Genomic DNA, 15874 nt, shown 5'->3' with positions numbered 1-15874 from the left:
ACATACAACGGCTACATAGAATTCAGAATCGTGCTCTGAAAAGAGCACTCCATCTGCCATACCGGTTCCCAACGAATGAACTTCACCAACTCGCAGGGGTACCCTATTTGAAAGACCGATTCAGAACCACTGCAAAAACCTTCTATGAAAACAGTCAGATAACGAACTTGTACGACAACTTGGACACAGGGTGCACTACCTGGCCTCCACCAGATGGCCCGATGACCTACGCGAATAACAAGACTACACATCTTGTGTATATATTTGTATATAATTTTAATAATTTTACTTTTAATTTTAATTTTATTTTAATCTTAAAATTTATTTTATTTTAATTATATTTTAATCTTATTTTATTGTATTTATCAATTATTTATTTATTATTATTATTTTATCAAAAGGTGAATGAATGAGTGTGAGAATGTGTTAACTGTAACATGTATGTGTGAGTACAATGTATATATTGTGTGAATGTGTGAGCGAATGAAAAAAAAAGAGTGTGAGAGAGAGAGAGAAAGAAAAAAATAAAAGAAAAAAAGAAAAAAATAAGAAAAATTTAAAAAATAAAAAATATAAAAATTTACCACACAGCTAATGTATTTTTAAATCATTTAAAAGCAGAAAAAAATATGACAACCAAAAAGCTATTTTTTAATGTCAATTTTTATTATTGAAGGCGTAGCCACATGGCTTGAACTTCTATTCTCATACTGGGCAATCCTTGATGCCCCAATATATTCTGCAGCGCAGCATCACAGTTGTCTCGGCGCCGGTTTGCAATAGCGCCATTTTGCTGTGCACGGTTTATTTTAACGAACTTGGCCGTTTCGGCTATAGCTGCCACCTGCCGTCTGTGAGTGATTATTGCATGCTGACGTCCAACATATGCGGAGGCCACATTACTGTGACTGGACCGTTTATTTAGGTAACAAAGAGCCTCAAATTATGAATATGGTGTCCCCCAACAAGGATGTTACCTTGTAGAAAGGCTATGATTGAATTCCCAACGTTAGCTCTGCTCAGACGTCATTTATCGATGAAGCGACAAACCTTCAGGATTTATCTTGACTCCACTCAATCGTGACACCGATTCAGGTGGCACTGCGGTAAAGCACTGGACTCGCATTCGAGAAAACAGTGGTTCAAATCCCCGTCCAGCCAACCAGATGTAGGTTTTCTACGATTTCCCTAAATCGCAAAATGTCGGGATGTTTCGTTTGCAACGCCTTGTCATCGACAGAGCTTTGAACCTTTCCTTCCCTCACTTGCACGATTTCGTTTGTAACGAGTGTTTGTAATCAGTACTACGATAGAGAGTGCGACACGACTCATGTATGAAATGCTGTATTGGGCAATGATTTGGTGGTAAGTCAATGAAACAAACTCTTACATTGTAAGCTCATTTAATATAATACAATCGCCATAAATGCAAGATGCCTGTTCAAGGTCAATTACGATCCCAAAACAAAGTAGTCTCTTCAGAACTTATAGTACCCTACCATTTTTATCAAAACTGCCATGCATCATAATCAGACTATATTAAATTGATAAAACCAGCTAATATTAATTAATTTCTGTCGAGAGACGGAAGTACGAGTATTGATAAGGTTAGCGCCAAAATTCCCGTATTTAACCACTAGAATTCCACATTAATTTAGTTTTCTGGATGATCGCTTAAATGAGTAGTTCAGAGTCCTATTGAATTGAGTGAAGCCTCGCAGAGCAGAGACGGGAATGCCACTGTGTAGCCATTATCCCCGAGGGGCTACGGGTCCTTTTCGAACTGCACGTGCCACGACCACCGAGGGAGACTAGACGCCACGAAGGAAGCTGCTAGGCCCGGCGTATTGTGTGTCAGCAGAGACCCGCCGGACTTTTTCGGATGACAATAGTATTTGCGTTCTAAGTGACGAGAGGCAACGAGTAATAAAATACTGTTTTTTAAAATGGCGCGTCCACCGGCGCCAGGTCTGAATCGTGAATTTTTCCCATAAGCTAACACCAATAGGGTGTGCAGAGGTTTAAAGAACTAAGCTCTGTGGGATCCATGCATTCTGGGAAATGCTGGGCAAGGGACAGTTTAGAGATAATATCTAAGAGGAGGAATGAAAACAGGCCATTCTGCAACTCTGTGTTTGGCACTGTGGCACCATCAGCCATCGGGCTGGTCAACGTAATTGAGGCTGTTGGGTTTTTGCTAAGAAACTGTAAGAGCAGCCACCACTGGTTAACATAAATAAATTCTGGAGTGGGAGAATGGAGCTCGCCTTTGCGTATATGGGGGAAGCCTTATTGGCTGGAACAAGAAACAGTACAGACTGTGGGAGTCAAATGCTGCTTGTTTCTGAGCTGCAGCGCTAAAAATCCCCACTGTTGATTAATCATATTAAAACTGAGCATGGGAGGGAGACTCCTGCCTTGCTAGAACGTATCTGATGGGTTGGCACTTAGAAGAACTACTGTCATTGGCGATAATTTTCATGCACAAGGCTTACACTCACAAAGTAAGAGTAAAAGTTCACTTCTTTCTGGGAGTGGCCAGTAGAACTCTTCCATCCGAGACTCGACAAGGGGCACTTTGTGCAGGAGATGGACTCTGGGCTCTGAAGGAGAGCAGCCTTCAATGCAGGACAGATGACTTAGAGTCTTGTAGCCATCACAACAGGCAGGCACCGGTAACTCTTAAGTACAGTGAGAAACAGCAGCGTTCACAGGCCGAGCTGTAGTATGTATGTGAAGGCTTCCGATCCATGTTAGGACTTCCACATTTTTATTTCAATTACTCTTATTAGCAATTGCAGGCTCTACATACGCCCATTCAACGCAGTAGGTGCGTGCATGATTCCTTCTGTTGTTCTTTTCTTTCTTCTAGATTAATAATCGGCAATCATTATTTGGCTTCCGCAGATTTAGTTGCTTCCCTAAATGCGGTGGTTCAAACTTACCCATTCCAGATCCCTTATTTGGACTTTGTCAGGGTGTTGACAATTTAATTCAATTGTAACCTGTATAAGGACATGTAATAAATAGTGCTTTATAGTGGCCATTGTTTCATTCACTAGTTTGATGAATTCTCTATCTTTATCATTTTTGTTACAGTATCGACTTTTCATGTACGAGTGTGATTTGGTAAGTCTGGTAAAAAAGGAAGAAAATATGTTTGTTTTGCACACAACTCACCTTACTTCTCGACATAGTCTCCTTTGAGGGATATATATTTGGTCCAGCGATCCTCCAGTTTTTTTATCCCATGGTAAAAATAGGTTCTGTCAAACTCTGCAAAATACTCGTTTCACATTCTCATTTGACGAAAATTTCTTGTGAGCAAACCTATTTTTCAAGTCAACACTGAGGTCGACCACAAGCTCGAAATGTTTTAAGGTTGGGGAAGTAAATCGGCCGTGCCCTTTCAAAAGAACCGTCCCAGCTTTCGCTGGTTTAGGGAAATCACGGACACCTCAGTCTGGATGGCGGGATGGGAATTTAAATGCGAGTCCAGTGTCCAAACCACCAAGTCACATCCCTCAGTACATAAAGTTATGGCACATTTGTCTGTGACACTTCACTGGCGTCATATTACTATAGTCGTCCATACAATTGCTACACAGGAGCAGGCCGAAATCAACGACCTTCCCCTTCTTCCCCCCCCCCCCCCCCCCTGCCCTTTCCAATGACACCTTGCATCACGATATCTGACACAGCTAATTTGGGCGTCACGAATGGGCACTTTGAGAACGGCAAAATCATTTTAGCACTAACGGAAGGTAAGGCGATGGAGACGAACGGGAGCCAATCGGTGAGCGCATGTAGGCGGTTTTTGGAAGAAAACAGGTTGCGTCCTTCTCATGGGAATCGTCCCAACGTTTGCTTAAGTGATTTAGGGAAACAACAGAAAACATAAATCTGGATGACCAGACAGGGATCTGAACCCCTGCCCTCTCGAATGCGAGTCCATTGCTGTAACCACTATGCCGCCTCACTTCGTCCCTTCGACAATGACTGCGTGCTGTAACTACTCTCTTCTGGCAGGTCAACATTGTTGATGCACATGTACAGCGTTAACCAGAAAACCACCGACAAACTTTCAGAGGTTGTTCAGGCAGCCCTCTGAGTATTTTGATGTAGGGTTCAAAATGGTTCAAATGGCTCTGAGTACTATGGGACTTAACTTCTGAGGTCATCAGTCCCCTAGAACTTAGAACTACTTAAAGCAAACTAACCTAAGGACATCACACACATCCATGCCCGAGGCAGGATCCGAACCTGCGACCGTAGTGGTCGCGCGGTTCCAGACTGTAGCGCCTAGAACCGCTACGCCACTTCGGCCGGCGTATAGGGTCGCCCGGTCTCCAGCGACTCGTTACAGACTAATAACGTAATTACGATTTATTTGGTTTGTTACAGCAATCGTCCTTGTTTCTGTAAAAATACCTTCACAGCAGGAAAGAAGTCTGTAATAGGCTATAACCGAAACGTACACCATACATCACAGAGTAATGCAACAACCCCCAGGCGAAACCCTGAACTGTGACGTGGTAGCTATTGCTGCGGGAACAGCTCGGCATAGCGTTGTCGTGCCGATCTTCCATTTCATTCAGTGAACACTCGTCAGAGAACCTATCCACACAGCTGTGTATCACTGTTAACGTAAAACCAACACAGCCGAAAAAGAAAACTAGCCCAAGACAGTGGAGTGCTTGAAGACGAAGAGTAAAATGGGTACTAGTGTTGTCAACAACAGCTACCGTGATAACGTGAGAGGATGGAAACAAGAAGAACAACGGATACCTTCGACGTCCGCACTATTGTGCACTAATTTCAGTGCACTACAAATACAAAGCTAATGTGGGCAAGAAACCAAACGAATTGCAATAATTCTGCAACAAGCTGCCAGAAACCGTGAGTCCCTCATACCTTGTCGCTGAACAACCTCTGAAAGTTTGTCGGTGGAGTTCCGGTCCACCATGTATACTCCACAAGCCTCTGTACAGCGCACGGCGGAAGGTACAACATAGCAGTATTATCAGCATTCTGTCCTACCACATTTGTGTACTGAACAAAGGAAAAATAAGTGCCCTAATCTCTCGTGTTTTCTCATCATGATCCTTACCCAGATATATGGTGTCGCCAGCGCAATAGCCGCACAGGGTTCTTCGAACGCAGGTTCTCTAAATTTACGCGAAAGAGTTTCCCTTAATCTACGCTACCTTTCTTCCAAGGATTCACATTGAAGAATTTCTGTTACACTTTTGTATGGGCAACACCAACCTGTAACAATCGTAACAGTATGTTTCTGCAAATGGTGTAAACGGCTCTAAGCACTATGGAACTTAACATTTGAGGTCATCAGTTCCCTAGACTTAGAACTACTTAAACCTAACTAACCTAAGGACATCACACACATCCATGCCCGAGGCAGGATTCGAACCTGCGCCGTAGCGGTCGCGCGGTTCCAGACTGAAGCGCCTAGAACCGCTCCGCCACAGCGGCCGGCAGCGTGTTTCTGAATTCAACTGATGTCTCTTGTCGTTCCCACTCCAAACATTGAAACAAAATTCTAGAGTTGGTCGCACTACAGTCCTGTATATAACCTTGTTTACAGATGCACTGCATTTTCTCACATTTTCCCAGGGCCCTTCCAACAAATATGTTTTTATTCGCCTTTTACATGATCACGCCATAATTACGAAATGTTATTAATGTAAGAAGTGTCATGGCTCTCAAATTCTAATAATGTGAGGAGACGCGTGATGTGTGTAGCATGCGGCCAGTGGAAAGCAGAGCAAGCGTATCTGCCAACACACAGAAACGAAAGTGATGTGCCACAGCCGTGGTCATCGCTGGGGTGATGACACACCTGCATGCAATAGCAAAAAACCGCAGCCAGGAGGTAGAGGCGAACGCGGAAGTAATGGCGAGGCTGCCGTGTTTGAGAACATTTTCAACCGAGACTGGACGTCTCCAAAAATCAGGAACACCGTCGGTAACATGTGGAAAAGCAATGCTGCTAGAGAAACTCACCCATGAGCAAAGCAGTCGCAGTCACTATCAGTGCCACGAAGAGTGATTACCAGGAAGCAGCTGGTACAACAGCCGAGTCATCGGGAGTGGTCGTATAGAGTCACACTTTGTCACTGAAGCAGTAAAAAAAAAAAAAAAACTACAGGAAGTCTGTATAAATTCGACGGAGAAGAACTGAGTTTCCGACAAGTATTTGGCAACAGTTATTTGGAGCTTTCAGTAAGTAATGCAACACATTTTTTTCTGAAAACATGTTACTTTCATTCACGATTTCAGCACACCATATTGTTCCTCACTCTTTTGGCTACAAACTCTATTTTTCAACATAACCTCCGTTCAACGCGCGGCCTTACACCACCTCACCAAGGCGGCCAGGATGTCCACACGGCACCTCTCGACTGGTCGACGTCGGAGCCAACGTCTTGCTGCGGCAACCACCTCTCGGTCATCCACGTGCTGCTTCCCACGAAGTGCGTCCATCGTTGTTCATTCGGCCAGACAGATGCAAGTGGCTGCACGTGCGGTGGGTCGGCACGCGGCAGATCGGACTGGTTTGCGCGACTTGTTGCGCTGTTGACCGACGCATCGCCTAACGACTCACCACGCTTTTGTTCACTGTCAGGTCTCCGTAGACATTCTGCAAGCGCCTATGAATATCTTCGATGCTCTGGTTTTCCACCAAAAGAAACTCAATGACAGCTCTCTCCACCTCCGTCACAGACGCCATTCGGAAGGCTATGTATAGCGCCACCGGAACTTCATGAAACTACGGGCGCTGAAGCGGGAATATTCCACTCGATGTCCCACAACAAATTCCGCATTTTTTGAACGGAAGTAGGCAGAGAAAAAAAAGTGCGTCGCCTTACTTCTTGACCGCCCCTCGTATCTCGAGTTTTCTGCCTGTTAATAAGGAACAAGCTCTGTAGAGTTTCCAGGATTAGATTTTCACTCTGCAGTGGAGTGTACGCTAATATGAAACTTCCTGGCAGATTAAAACTGTGTGCCGGACCGAGACTCGAACTCGGGACCTTTGCCTTTCGCGGGCAAGTGCTCTACCAACTGAGCTACCCAAGCACGACTCAGGCCCCGTCCTCACAGCTTTACTTCTGCCAGTACCTCGTCTCCTACCTTCCAAACTTCACAGAAGCTCTCCTGCGAACCTTGCAGAACTAGCACTCCTGAAAGAAATGATATTGCGGAGACATGGCTTAGCCACAGCCTAGGGGATGTTTCCAGGATGAGATTTTCACTCTGCAGCGGAGTGTGCGCTGATATGAAACTTCCTGGCAGATTAAAACTGTGGCCGGACCGAGAGTCGAACTCGGGACCTTTGCCTTCCGCGGGCAAGTGCTCTACCAACTGAGCTAACCAAGCACGACTCACGCCCCGTCCTCACAGCTTTACTTCTGCCAGTCCCTCGTCTCCTACCTTCCAAACTTTACAGAAGCTCTCCTGCGAACCTTGCAGAACTAGGACGAGGTACTGGCAGAAGTAAAGCTGTGAGGACGGGGCGTGAGTTGTGCTTGGGTAGCTCAGTTGGTAGAGCACTTGCCCACGAAAGGCAAAGGTACCGAGTTCGAGTCTCGGTCCGGCACTCAGTTTTAATCTGCCAGGAAGTTTCTGTAGAGTTTGTCTCCAGTAGTAGTGACTAGTAATCGTCGATATTTCCTGTGTCTCAAAATATAGGAGCAAACTATTACTGTCTAGCACATGTCTTCTATTGTGAATGATGGCGTGAGTCGCTCACAAATAATGGTATTTTCTGTGTATCAGAACATACAGACCAACAAGCGCAGTCTTGCACTTGTCTCTTAATGTGAATAAGGTATCTAACTTCGTGAGTCGCAACGAATGGTAATTAGTATTTTCTGTAGGTCAGAGTATACAGAGAAACAAGCACTGTCTCACAATTGTATCCTATTGCGGTTAGAGTATTTGACTGTGTATGGTCGGAACGAGTTTCTAGCAGAGCGATTGTCTCTGATAGCGAAAGGTAGAACTCAGGAACCAGAAGTTGCCGGAAAGGGCCAACATATAGAGTGGTAGAGTGTAATTGTTGATGTACAAAGATATGAAGCCACTGTAAGACACCTCTCTGAATAAGATTAAACTATTGGGAAATAAATTGCTTGTAAGTTGTATCCTTAAGTGTTTGCAAACTTATATACACCCTAAAAAGCCAGCTTCTCCTCTCCGCTCCAAAATCACCTGTGTTAAGCATCACTCCACGAAAGGTAACTTCGTAGACCCCAGCCACGTTGTCGACAACGTTCCTGATTGCACCATACAGGCCACAGCTTAGCCCAAAGCTGGTGACAGGACCTGTGCTTGGACGCGACAATCGTCCCAGTTCAGATCACTCCTTAGTATTATCCTCCAGTACGTATATATGATGTGATGTGCTCAACATGTCCACCACAAATCATGTAACAAGTTAGTATAGGTTCCTTGTCTTTGCTATTGGTATTATATTACATTTAGCCACATTTAAAGAGAACAGGCATTCATTACACCAAGCAGACATTCTGTCAAGGTATTTCTGCAATATCTCACCAGGGTCGAACAACGCAACTTTCCTGTAGAGAACAGTTAATCATCTTGTAGCAATGATGATCGTATCTTATAAATCGTTTCTGAATGTTGATAACAATGGAGGTCCTGTTACGCTTCCTTGGGGCACACCCGGTGTTACTTCCAACTGTATGGAATATTCACCGTCTGGTATAATGCCCTGTGTTCTGTCAATCAAATATTCCTTGTGTTTCAGCACTAAAATCGGAGGGCCAATGTGCTGCTGATTGTTAGGGGCATTCTCATCATCTGCAGCAAAATGGCTCTACGACTGCGGCCTCCACAGCTGATTCCGCATCACTTTTTTATCAATCTAAAACATGAATGTGTGTGTGTGTTTGTTGTGTTACATCCGATGGCTTGTGTTACGATCCGTTGTGAAAGAATGTATGAGAACAGCGAGTGGACGTCCGCGTCTGTATTATAGAAGATGTGTAATTGTAGGTGCTAGTAATCGTGCGAAAAACACCCACAGTAAGTGTTTTGTAAAATAATCTTGCTTAGAGCCAGAGGAAAGATTATCACGCTTTAGAAATTCCGTCGTAAATATCTCGCGCCTTAGAACGGCTCTTGGTTGCTGACCACAGTACGAATTAACGCTGCTTACGGCAGCCACATACATCCTCCTTGGACCAAAATGTATCTTCCACAACTGCTGTACGCACAAGATTTATTTTCATATTCGGCCTAAGTAAAGTCTATGCGTCCACCTACATTTTTAGCAATTCTGGATCAGTCTTCGGGTGATCCACCGCAGGAATTCAACGTCTTATATGCAGGGGGTTCAGAAAGAAAGAACAGATTTCTCTTGTTTATTACAGACATAGTATGCAAGACAGAAACACAAAAATGGTTCAAATGGCTCTGAGCACTATGGGACTCAACATCTTAGGTCATAAGTCCCCTAGAACTTAGAACTACTTAAACCTAACTAACCTAAGGACATCACACACACCCATGCCCGAGGCAGGATTCGAACCTGCGACCGTAGCAGTCCCGCTGTTCCGGACTGCAGCGCCAGAACCACTAGACCACCGCGGCCGGCACAGAAACACATTACGCATGCCACTAGATACAGAAAGTTCAGTTTTATGTTCGCACAGACTCTATACTATACACTCTACAAGAACGCCATGCGTTGCTCGAGAAACATCGAAACGGTAATCCATTTCGTTCCAAACACGAATCAACAGGACCTTGTTTCTTTAATCGACAGCTTCAACAATTCGGTTTCTCAGCTCTTGAAGAGTAGCTGCCACAGGGGGACAAAAACTCTATCTTTTATGTGCCTCCAAAGAAAAAAATCGCAAAGTATGAGGTCTGGCGACTTGTGAGGCCCAAAGCAATGAACAAGATCTTGTTGCCCACTCTTCCAGTCCAACGTTGTGGGAAGCTGTTGTTGAGATAACGCCGCACCTCAAGGTGTAAGTGAGGAGGGCGCTGTCATGCATACAAATGAGACCATTGGAATCTTCGTGAAGTTGAGGAAACCACCAATTTTGCAACACTTCCAGGTATGACATTCCTGCAACAGTTTCCTCCGCAAAAAAAAGAAAGGCCCATAAACCTTGTAAACAGAAACACCTTAAAACACATTCCGTTTCGGTGAGTCTCTTTCGTGTTCGACGACAACGCCAGGATTTTGTGACACTCCAAATTCTTACGTCACGGCGATTTCTTTTACCCGATCGATGATACGTCGATTCGCCCGAAAAGATGCGTCGTTCGGAAAAGTGCCCTCTGCTATATGCTGGAGAACTGAAATGCAAAATTCGCACCTGCTGTTATGGCCGCCGGGATCCAATTCCTGCAGTAATTGTAACTTGTGAGGCATCGCTTCACAACACGCTACACTATTGTGGCCTGCCCGTACTGACTTCCGAGGGCTTCGTGCTGAACGCATCTTGGACACCCCTCGACATTTTCATCAGACGTGGGTGGCCGACCACTGCTCTTCTCTTTGCAAATGCAACCAACTTCCAGGAATTTTGTACGCCAGTCACAAAACCTACTTTAGCAGAGGCGGTGTCTTGCTGAATCGACGGCGCAAAGCACGTTGCACAACAGTGGATTGACTTCACGAGCCGGCCGGAGTGGCCGTGCGGTTCTAGGCGCTACAATCTGGAGCCGAGCGACCACTACGGTCGCAGGTTCGAATCCTGCCTCGGGCATGGATGTGTGTGATGTCCTTAGGTTAGTTAGGTTTAATTAGTTCTAAGTTCTAGGCGACTGATGACCTCAGAAGTTATGTCGCATAGTGCTCAGAGCCATTTTTTTTTAATTCTCCTAAATTCCAACATACTAAAGTATTTCTCTTGTGGTGTAGTCACCATGTTGCTACAAATACACAACAGCGCAGCTGTATCAAAACTTTGAACTTTCCTCTATGTAGTGATATGTGCAATGTGTTATAGTTTGTCTACAATAAACAACTGAAATCTGTTCTTTCTTTTTTAATTACCCAGTACTTAAATAATGCACTTTCTCGATTGAGTTGAAATTGCATACACCCAGCCACTCTGTCGTTTCCAGGAAATGGTGGAAACCATTTTGTGCTAAATATGGATTGAAGAGAGGGGGATCCGTCACCTCTCATTTGAATTTTTCAAAACGTTGCTGAGGTGATACGTCACCACGGTTTCTGGCATTATCGTGCAGCATCACCACGTCTGCCGACAGCATGCTCCTACGTTTATTCTGAATGGACCTGTTTATATTTTGTAATGTCCCACAGAATACCCCTCGAAATCAACAAACAAAAGCATATTTATGCGCAACAATTTACATTTATTTTTGAGGATGGTAAATTACGTGCTCTTGAACCAGGTATCAATGCTCTGCAGGTCTATCTGTTTTTCATTAGAATTTGCTGGCGTTGCGATTTTGCTGTATGCAACAGCATCACCTGTGGTCAGGTCAAAGGAGTTTCCGACGTTATACACCAGAAATCTGTATATACGTGAATAATAACGGCCATAGAACATTTCCTTGGGGTGCTCTAGAACTTCTTTCACACATGTTCGTTTTATTCCGTTAAAAACGACGCGTTGAGTTCTGTCAGCTAGAAACTCCTGAATCAAATCTCACAGATGGTGCGATACTCTATAAGTTCATATTTTGCTTATATTTACTTTCCAGGTGAGAGACGTGGGTAATTGTTCACCTTTTAGTATAATGTGCCTCATTTTCAACAATCTTTCAACAAGAAGATATATTATTTCGCAGTAACAATTACTGTCTCTGCCTCCTAGCGACTGGCGTAAGAAATTTTAAAGTGTCTGAATCTTCAGAGTGATGACAACGATGAGTTTCAGTGCAACGTGTCGCATCGCATATGGTATCGTCTCAGTATGAACGGTGCCTTGTAAGCTGTCCGAAAAGATTATTTTATCGTCCTAGTGGTGACCTGTAAGAGGTCAACTTTCACAATTTCAGGAGTGATTTATGCACGCACTTGCGACTGTGCATTGTCACTGAAAAGCTAAACGGTGAAGATATAGTTTTTTTTTTTCAAATTGATACTATATTACACAAAACAACAGTGAAAGGTTTCTCAAAAATACACAAAACAGCTGTGAAAGGCTTCTCAAAAAAGGGTCACATTCTACTTATCCCAAAAGACACTAGCCATTACTCTTCCTGGGGACTGCACAATTCTGCTTCTTTCTCCTCCTTCGGTGATCTTGTGCGATGCCTTTTCATTTACCGCCTTTTCAGTTCATGATCAAAGATATGAACGCCAGTCTCATTTTACGTCACACTATTTGCTTGTGGCTCAACTCCCTCCAGCTCCAAGCAGTGTAGCACAAGAAGTCGATGTTTAACCGTTTTCCATGTCTAAGCCTGAATTAATATTTCACTAGACATACGTTATAGAGATTCATAGTGTTGTTTGGCGCCGAGGTCTCCATTTTCCCGTCAGCACTACCCATGGATCCCTATAACCCGCCCTCTCCACCTCTACACAGCCACCAATACGTATTTTTGTTTTGAAAAATTGTTTCACCATCAGTCTGTCTTTAGCTTCAATCTAAAAGTCTGAATTTTGCTGTCTTCATGGATGATGAAGATCTTCTCCTGCTATTGATTGGCAGCAGGGTTACAAAAACTTCATTTAATTTTTCAGCATCTTTTGGTTTGGGTGTTCACAATGTCAACGTGAGCTTCAGTGGAGGAAAAAAAAATACCGGCAGCATCGAAGTACTCGTTTCTCCCAAGGCTCATCTCTCAAATGAACAGCAAGAACACTAGACAATTGAACGGCGCTGTACTACGAATAGTATTATCTGACATTCCGTTTTCGGGGATTTAAATACTACAAATGTATTTTTTTTAAAAAAGATATGATATTTATTCGTTTCTTCCTATCGCGATTCCTATTTGCCCTAGCACTTTCGCTCTCGTAGAATTCTCACATGTATATGCAGTCACAAGCTGCATGAACTATTGCTGTTGATAAAAGATCAACTGATTAGTTTGGTGGGTGTCTCTGTTCCCTCGTCGTATGATAGCTAAGCGTGGAAGGGACAGAGAGGTCCTAATGCCACAGTTCACGTATTTCAAACTAATGCTAAACATTTTCATACTCGCGATAAATTTACTAGAAAGCAAAACGGTAACTATCTTCGGAAGAAGACGGGAACAAAGTAAGTTCAGATTACTTCTGCGATTGGTTACTAAAATCAATATAGACCATTTTCAGGTAATTAATATAACGCAATGGACGACTATAATAAACAGTGATAACAGCTGTAATTTTGGCTTATTATTTCTTTTACACTATACATGGTTCTAATATTTTCTTTTAAAAAATCACAAATTTTATTCATTATACTGTCCTGCAAACCACACCATACGTTATTGTACGCAGCACTGGTAACATGGTCCCGAATACTTGCAACACTTTTTAACGTGAAAACTCACCACCGAGTTTTGTTTGTAAACACTGCGCTACTTAGTATCACATGCACGTGAGTGCCTTATACTGTGTTTCTTGTAGGAGGGTGATTAACAGGTTCTAGGCGCTCAGTCCGGAGCCGCGCAACTGCTACGGTCGCAGGTTCGAATCCTGCCTCGGGCATGGATGTGAGTGATGTCCTTAGGTTAGTTAGGTTCAAGTAGTTCTAAGTTCTAGGGGACTGATGACCATAGATGTTAAGTCCCATAGTGCTCAGAGCCATTGATTAACAGGACGATGAAATGACTGTCGCTTAACTACTTATTTTGAATGAAGCTGTTGCACTATTCAGTCTGCTTAATTAGATAATTTATAACGCAAACTCTGTACTCCATTGTTGGTAAAACGCTGTTTGAAATCATGAAGGTAGTATTTCAAACATGAGGATCTCCGCGAACAGCGAGCTTGAAAGAGCGCAGTAGGGTTGGTCGGGCACAGTGTAAGATCAATACCGTACGCATTATCAACAGGTTGTCAATATGCTCACATTACTCACAGCTGATCAGAAATATTTCCTCTACTTACTTAACTAAAAATCAAACAGAGTCTATGAGTGTAACGAAGCTACGGTGAAAATAAATTTACGACGAGTGTAGCATAATAATCAGCCTTTCTGGAAATGAAAAAGAGGATTTCGGCAACGAGTACTATATTATGGTTTGAGAATAAGATGACAGCCAAAAAATAATTATCGTTCCTTAAGACTTACCGTTGTCTATCGGTTTACCTAAACCCATCTGTTCCATGCTGGCCAAAAGCTCGCGACGCTCAACATTTTCTGTCCTTCCAAACAACACCATTTTAACGAGCTGCTACCTCTTAACCATCGAACAGCGTCTCGAGACACACAACACGCGAGAAACGTATCCTTTAAATCCACTGCTGTTGCTGCTCCTCCCCCCCCCCCCCCTTCTCCTCGCGCCGGCTGCTGGACAGTAACCAATCAAACGGCGCATACCTTTTTCAAAATCCAATGAGACCTGTGGGTCGTATCCCGCTGAAATTGCAGTAGTCCCTTACTTTTGCTTTTATAATATCTTCACAAATTGTGCAAACCTAGGCAAACAGATAGTTACGCACAGAAAGAAACATGCAATATATGTTGTTTTAAGTGGGTATACGGTAGTTCAGGCATATAGAACGCCAGATCTATTTACCTTAGGCAAACGGTCAAAACGTAATTATCGTAAGAGGGATAGAAAGAATAAAATACATTACATTTCTAAACTAGAGCTCGTTGCTACCGAGAAGCGATTAAACTCACCGATTCCAGTTCTGCTCTGAAATCCACGCACACTTGATTGACTTCTACCGCATTGCAGAACGATTGTATCAAGGAGTACACCATTATTATCGTCTGGCATTTTATGACAGAATTTCATGACGCCGTTGTTCTCGTATTGATTATCACTTTAAGCATTACATGTAAGTTATAGCCTATTGCTTTTTTTGCTCTTTTACAATGGCACATCAGAAACTTTTGCCATTGAACTTTACTACAAAATAACTGAACGTCTTTGATGGAATTATGTTACATTGTACCTTATGTTTCACTTTAAAATAAATAAAACTAGATTAACTCAAACTACATATCGTTTTCAGTTTTTGTATGCAGCTAAACACTTATTTAATCGATCACCGAGAATCGAAAACATTTATTAAATGTGCAGCCATGCGAGAAAGCTTTGTATCCATTCATCTTCGGGTATTATACTACCTCCGCCGAGAGAAATATATCTACTGCGCGAATAAAATGCACAACCTATATCTTCTGCTATGACGCGTCGCGTTATCTGTCGTTTGTGAAGAGAACTAAATGTCGGCAGAGCCTTCTAAATCCAGTCGTTCACCACACCATTCTATTCTGCAAATTTAGAAAATGATGAACATATTTGCGTATTTGGTGCGGAACGGAAACATTGGCTTTTAAGATCAGCAGCGTAATCACCATGCGCTGTTGAGCGTGACTGACCATATCATTATTGTCACCGTATTAAAAATATTCTTTCTGGTATTTTCAAGTTATATGTCTAAATAAATGCAGTTTTTAATAGCAGGCCGTTATATTGTTCGTAAGCTATGATCCATTACAGCTAACATTTGTTAGAAATAATTATCTCAAAAAGTTGCAAGAAATCACGATTATGTTGAGTGCCGCGTAGAGTCGATAGAAATATAATCTATGGCAAACAACAAATCCAGAGATATAAATACTCGACTTCAATGTTTGCCGGGAAGAGCGAGTAGCAGTACTTGTTTGAATTTAGAATGTGTTCCATTATTTGATTGTGCTTGAAGTTGGACAAGAGTTGTAAAGTGTGTGTA

General features: G+C 43.0%; 2 protein-coding genes across 6 annotated transcripts in view; one reads left to right on the top strand and one right to left on the bottom strand.

Moving 5' to 3' along the window:
- The window catches only part of LOC126237031 (protein PALS2), a 398888-nt gene extending 383960 nt beyond the window's left edge, over window positions 1-14928 (bottom strand). For 3 of the 4 annotated variants that reach the window (XM_049946786.1, XM_049946789.1, XM_049946788.1), the window contains exon 1: window positions 14814-14928. In XM_049946786.1, the coding sequence (XP_049802743.1) occupies window positions 14814-14913 (100 nt within the window). In that variant the 5' untranslated portion in view covers window positions 14914-14928. Of the gene's footprint in view, window positions 1-14258; window positions 14410-14813 lie in introns of those variants that run through there. The other variant, XM_049946787.1, reaches the window with a different exon arrangement.
- An 829-nt stretch (window positions 14929-15757) lies between these two features.
- The window catches only part of LOC126237028 (nuclear pore complex protein Nup93-like), a 227053-nt gene continuing 226936 nt past the window's right edge, over window positions 15758-15874 (top strand). For both annotated transcript variants that reach the window (XM_049946779.1, XM_049946778.1), the window contains exon 1: window positions 15758-15867. The gene's annotated coding sequence lies outside the window, so the exon portion shown is untranslated. The remainder of the gene's footprint in view (window positions 15868-15874) is intronic.

The sequence above is a fragment of the Schistocerca nitens genome, chromosome 2 (assembly GCF_023898315.1).
Source record: "Schistocerca nitens isolate TAMUIC-IGC-003100 chromosome 2, iqSchNite1.1, whole genome shotgun sequence".
Classification (NCBI taxonomy): Eukaryota; Metazoa; Arthropoda; class Insecta; order Orthoptera; family Acrididae; genus Schistocerca; species Schistocerca nitens.
This window is presented reverse-complemented; position numbering and strand designations above follow the sequence as displayed.